This window comes from Thamnophis sirtalis, unplaced genomic scaffold (assembly GCF_051295495.1).
Source record: "Thamnophis sirtalis isolate CommonGarterSnake01/CBP01778 unplaced genomic scaffold, rThaSir2_p1.2 scaffold_1, whole genome shotgun sequence".
Taxonomy (NCBI): Eukaryota; Metazoa; Chordata; class Lepidosauria; order Squamata; family Natricidae; genus Thamnophis; species Thamnophis sirtalis.
The window spans coordinates 129,853,933-129,860,282 of record NW_028261381.1 but is presented as its reverse complement, the minus strand read 5'-3'; the positions used below and the strand labels follow the sequence as shown (position 1 = coordinate 129,860,282).

The following is a 6,350-nucleotide window of genomic DNA, read 5'->3' as shown; positions in this document are numbered from 1 at the left end:
CACGGATACTTTTGCAGAATCCTGTTTGTGGAAAATGACTCAACTGTAAAAAAATAATGTTAACATATTTGTTGTGTTTCTTATAATCACTGTCTGGTTATGAATAAACATCTCCAGTTGCTTCTTATATACATAATTACTGCCAGTTGATGGGTAAGAATGTTTTTAATAGAAATCAACCTAAAGCTTTCATTGTAGAATACAACTGAATAGCAAATATTATGCCTTAATAATTAGCAAGAGCTTGCAGGATAAGCAATTGAGATCCTATATTAGGAATACACATCAAAGACATTTCATCATTATGTAAGGTCTCAATTTTATTTGGGGATTGAATATCCAGATCGTTTTTATATTGGCAAATCCTTAATCATTATATTACATCTATAGTCTTTCTTCAGCTATTTATTTGATGTTTTTGGATAAAATCTGTAATCATTTCTGTTCTTGTTCCTGATTTAAGGTGATTAGAATTATAAACATAACCTAAGCGAGCCAAGTGATATGTTTTGTTATATATAATGTATTTTGTGATAGGGATATAATACATCAAACAAGAAAGCAACAGAACCATCTCTCGTTCCTTTCACATGTTGCACATCCAAGATGATTACAAATACGGAACATGTATATGGATAGCATGGGGAGATGTTACAATGAGGATAGATCAGTAAGAGCCTTTATGAAGGAAATGAATGGCAATGCATAGAACAGCAAGGAGGGAGGGAGGACTGAACAAAAAGAAATTGCATTTTAACTGAACTATACCTTCACATCCCCGCTCAATCTGTCCGCTGCGGTGCAGAGCATCATTAATGAGATCTGGTAGACGTCCATTCAAGTCCACTGATGCTAGGCAGCCCTGAAATCCATCTCTGGATGCTACCAGCTTTGGGAGATTGCTATACATTCCTTGAGCCAGTCCAGCAATGTACAGGTCGCCTAAAGGAAAACAAACAGGAGACAAGGGAAGTCCAAGGAAATCAGTGAGCAGTGCTATTATATTATGATCAGCATCTTAAAATGCCTTATTGCTAATGATAAGTAAGGTAATGCCAGTAGGAGAGAACTTTGCAATATAAACAACTGTGTGATATAGAAATAAGCAGCTGCAATTATACATTGCATCAATAATATTATAGTTCCCAAATTACAAACAGTAACAATTTCATTACATTCTATATGAATCAGACCCCAAGTCTTATAGTCAGTTCTAAGCACCATACTTTAGACGGAAGATCATAGAACTAGCAACTGATCCAGGGAATTAGGAATATTAGGTTAATATCGGGAGGATAGAACTAAGGAGCGTATGTTTGTCACTCAGACAAATTCTATGTTCTATTCTCTATCATTCCTGAGCATGTGTCACATAACAATAGTTTAACTTACAAGTAAACAGATTCTGAATGAATATGAGGAAAAATAATAATAATAAAAGTTGTTTTATAATTGAATCAGTTACAGGCTGCGTACTGGACTCCCCTTCACTTGTTTATGATCTGTTGAGGAGGTTTAATCTAGACTCCTGCTCTAGTGATTGGATTTGAAGAGGTAATTTCAACCCTATGATGCCATATATAAAGTTCTTAAGAAATAAGTTCAGCTATCCAGTGCAATACCTTTTTAAATCTTACTGCTTTCTACAGAGTGCAGTTCCCAAAAGCATCCCTTTATAATCTTTATAACTAAAAATACCAGGTATTTATAATCATTATACTGTATGGTTCACCATGTCAATATTTCCCACACCCAGCTTTCAGATTTTTCAATGGATATGGTATTAGGAATAATTATTATCATGCATGGATGAATCAGTTCAAAATTGATCCAATTACTTACCCTTAAGGTCAAGGTTTTTGGCACCATTGATGACCTGAGTAACAACCCTGGTATCCACTTTTAGGCTATGGGTGTTGCTGTTGTCTCTGGTGATAACTACATTGTGCCACTGGTTGTCATTCAATGGGCGATCACTATTGCCCTTGATAACATTAGGTCCATTTCCAAGGTCAAACACATAATGGATATACCTTCAAAAAATAAAAGTTCCGCCTTTGAAAAGGTTAAAAAAAGATCATTCTAAATTTCAAATAATAAAGGTTTGTCTAGGGAAATGAAACAAAAGCAGCTTTGTCAGAGAAAATATGCTATAGCTATGAAGTCATTAAAGTTATAATTTCAAAAAATAAAAGAATCAGAAATTAAAATTAGGTTTTAAACAAGTATGGAAGGCCTCTATTAACGAATCCATTGCCAGAGCCAACCGAAGATCTTACCCCTTGACCAGCTCAACTGCAATGAAATCATTTCCATCCCCACTGTTGAAAAGGATGAAACCATCGGCAGACGTTGTCTTGAACTGGAAGAAGAGATGCATGGAGGTATAGGCCTGCAAGGTTGCTAGGCTCAGATAGCTGCTCTTGGTCTTGAAGGTAACAGGATCAGCAATGATGTTACGGAGCCCAAATCGGGCTTTCAATTCACAATAGTCAATGTCTCCATTCTTGCATAAGTCAATGTAGAGAAGGCCATTGAACATGAGACTCTGAAGGTGGCCAATGAAGCTGGAAGGAATGACAGAGATGTAACGCTTCTCTGTCATTATCCCAGTCTCAATGTTGTGGAACTCCAAACGAGTGTGGTCACCAACCATTGTACCTGAAGATCAAAGCACAAAACAACTAAAAAAATTCTGCAGTAACTTGTAATAGAAGAAAGCCTACTCAAAATTATTTCCATCTTTTTAGGAATAAATAATGACATTTATTGCTAAACTACAATTTCCAGTATTTTTAACCATTACCATTTTTTCTAGGAATGTTGGGAATTGCAGGTCACCAAAAGGTGGGGTGCTAAATAGTTCCTGAACCTTTTTTCTATTAATACTAATGCTGTTTCTTTAAGTCAACCTATCATAACTTGATACATTAAATCTGTGCATCTTCCATACCAAGGAATTGCAGCTATTGTGGTCTTTAGTACTCATGGGTGACAATTTTAAAACTACATTCCAACCCATGTGGGGAACACAATGATAAATAAGGATGCCTTAAAGCTCCACCACCTTGTCCAGAAGATGCAAGGTAAACCACTGAAAGAAATGCATTAGCAGACTTCATGCTTGTAAGACTTGACATTCCTCCTTCTTCTTTAGATTAGCTTTTGAGAAAACAATTTTGTAAAGATGTGATCACTGATAAAGTTGGTTGAATAGGCAAAGTTATTAGGGAGCTTGTTGTATTAAGCTCTGAGTGCAATTGAAATGAAAATGGAGTGAACAGAGACACAATTTTAAAAGCAACCAATATCAGCAATTCATATATTATCTGTCCTTGTGGATAGTAGTATCAGAACCAAGTATGTTCAGTTTTGAATTTTAAAAAATAAAATTGCACACTAAAGTGTGACTTCTGATAAAAAATTTCCACTGTATAATGTACAGATAATCAACATTTATATCAGCCTGTACAAGTCAATGTAATAATCATCTTTATATCTTTTCCATTTCTATATATCTTTAACAATTCCTGAGAATCTTTTTTGTTTCATGTATATTTTATTGTCACAATCCTTTATTGCTGATCAAATATGATTCAATAACACTACATTCTGCAGAATGCTATCACACTTTTAAAAACAGCACCAATTAGAAATGGATGAGAATGATACATATAATTTAAAAAATGCTATTTTTCTCACAAACTTTAAATTATGTTAACTGATACTGTTCTCATTCTCTTGTTTTTATTTATAATCTTATGACTGCATTGAACAATTATGACCGGCAGAATTATTTCAAAACACATTATATATTTAATACTACAAAATTGTTGGCTGTTTTGGGAAATACATTTAAACCATGTTTTAGAATTTATGAGAGTGCAACTATAAGTTTTTCTCGGGTTTTATACTGCTTTTCAATTTGAAACATCCCCTCCCAAAAAAAATCTCAACCTTCTGCTTCTACTTAGATTAACTACATTTTAGTGTACTATCTCAACCCTAAACAATCATAGATCTTAATTATAATTAACAAAAATAACCATTTTGAAATTAGCTGTTTGTACTAAACATATACTTGAACTTAATGTTGAATCTTAACATTGTTAGGGTTTGGACAATATGACAAGAAGTTACTAAATTCACGTAGAATCAAAAGGTTTCTGTTATGTCTATGATAGGAAATGAAAGCATAGTGAACAAGCAGAAGTGTAGTCTTCGGTCTTTCTTCTAACACTAAGCTGGAGGTTCAGCTTTAAATTTTCACCAATCCCTCCAGTGTTTTTCATTTCTGTGGCAGCACCTGTCTTACAGAACAGGATCCCGCCCCCTGCCTGAGGTCTGGATGGCTCCAACTCTGTTAGTCATTTGTAAGGTTCTGAAGATGTAGCTGTTTCCCTTGATGTTTGCATTAGGAATTTAGATAGTGTCTGCTCCTGGCTTTTGTGATTAGGGTCATTCTTTTATTCTTTAGGCCAAGGATTGTATATGTTGTGGTTCATGTTTAATCCTTGTACAACAAAATCACTGTTATGGTTGATGGCTATACACATTATTTGATCAAGTGAATAAAATGAATAAATCTCTACTTACAGATCAGCAATCTTGTCAATTTTAATACAATTTTTGATTGATTGATGCTGGATTGATTATGTGCATCAAGTCAGTATCAACTCTTAGCAAGCACCTAGATTTTCTCCATGATGATTCGTCTCTAATCTGGTCCTTCACTTCTTTCAACAGTGCCCCTATTGCTACTGTAACATGATGCTGGTTATCCTTTATTTCCCCACCTTTCTTACCATTAGAGCCTTCTTGGAGAATTAAGTCTTTGTATAATAAGTCTGAAGTAGGATAATTTGAGCTTGGCCATTTTTGCCTCAAGTGAGAACTTTGGGTTGATTTGATCACCAATCAATTCATTTGTTTGTTTTTGTGGCTATCCATCATTTTCTCTCCAACACCATTGTTCTAGTCCGTTATCTTGCTTCTTTAAAGTTATACTTTTGCTTCTACTGGCCTTGCATTTTTCTGATCTTTCTTAGCACAGATAGATGTTACCCTTTGAATATCTTTTGATGGCCTTCATAGCTGCTCTATCAAATGCTAATTGTGATGTACTGTGTTTCTTTACATATTATTTATATTTTTTGAAAGTTTTAACAGAAATAATAAAAACAACTACAAAGTAAAATAGAACAGAGAAAACAAAAAGGAAAGCAAAATAAAAGGAAAGGCTAAAGTGCAATAAGAAAAAAATAGAAGAAAGTAAAAAAGAGACTAAGACTTATATAAAGGTATAAAGAAGTAATTTTCAGTGTTCGTAACAGCAATTAAGTACAATTATATTTTAATCTCTCTCTCTAGTTACACTGTGACACTCTTATTTCTGTAATCTAGCCTGCCTAATCATCAAAACTACAAATTACAAGTTCATTTTTTCCACTTTTATGCAAAAAATCTGTTAGGGATGTGTGTGACGTATTTCTTGACTGCTTGTTCCGTTACTGTTGTTGGTTGATCCTAAAGGTCAGAAACTATATTCCACTTTGATATCTTCATTGTCAATACCAAGCCTGGTTATTGTACCTCTTGTCTTTGATCTTCATTATATTTAGTTCCATTTTTTATTATGGTTTTTTTTTTTTACTTTTATTACTAGACTCTGCAGATTCTTTGCATTTTCATCTATTAACTAATTAGATAAATGTCATCAGCAAAATGCAGGTTATACATACATACATACATACATACATACATACATACATACATACACATACACACACACATACATGCATACATACATACATACATACATATATATATATATATATATACACACACACACACACACACACACACACACACACACACACACACACACACACACACACACATATATATATATATATATATATATATATATTCCAATTTTAAAACCACAGTCAACTTCTTTCAACCCAGCTTCCCACAGAATAACCTGTTCTTCCTACTGGTTAAATAAATAAGAGAGAAGTATATAAGGCATGTCTTGTTTCATGAGGAACCCTTGGTGCTCTCTGAGCTTGTTTGTTTTTTTGCAGACATTTCACTTCTTTGCCAAACTGCAGCCAATCTGTTTCATTATGTTCAGTCTGTCTGTGGCTACCTGAACTGTGTATAGGTTTCTACTAAGGGCAATGAGCTGTTCTGAGATTTCCATTTGCCTCAGTACATTCCACAGCTGGATGTGATCAACACAAGTGAATGAGACACATACTGAGTTCTTTTTGGTATTCATTGGCTTTCTCAGTCATCCAGTGTGCATCAGCAATAATATTTTGTATTCCTCAGCCTTTTCTGAAGGA

The 6,350-nt window shown here is 34.2% G+C and overlaps 1 protein-coding gene across 10 annotated transcripts in view; it reads right to left on the bottom strand.

Annotated features, from left to right (window-relative positions):
• Positions 1-6,350, bottom strand: part of NRXN3 (neurexin 3) — a 1,234,604-nt gene that overhangs the window by 684,711 nt on the left and 543,543 nt on the right. For all 10 annotated transcript variants that reach the window (XM_087724996.1, XM_087724986.1, XM_087724939.1 and 7 more), the window contains exons 12-14: positions 2,280-2,661; positions 1,843-2,033; positions 769-942 (exon numbers count right to left, since the gene is read on the bottom strand). In XM_087724996.1, the coding sequence (XP_087581122.1) occupies positions 769-942; positions 1,843-2,033; positions 2,280-2,661 (747 nt within the window). The remainder of the gene's footprint in view (positions 1-768; positions 943-1,842; positions 2,034-2,279; positions 2,662-6,350) is intronic.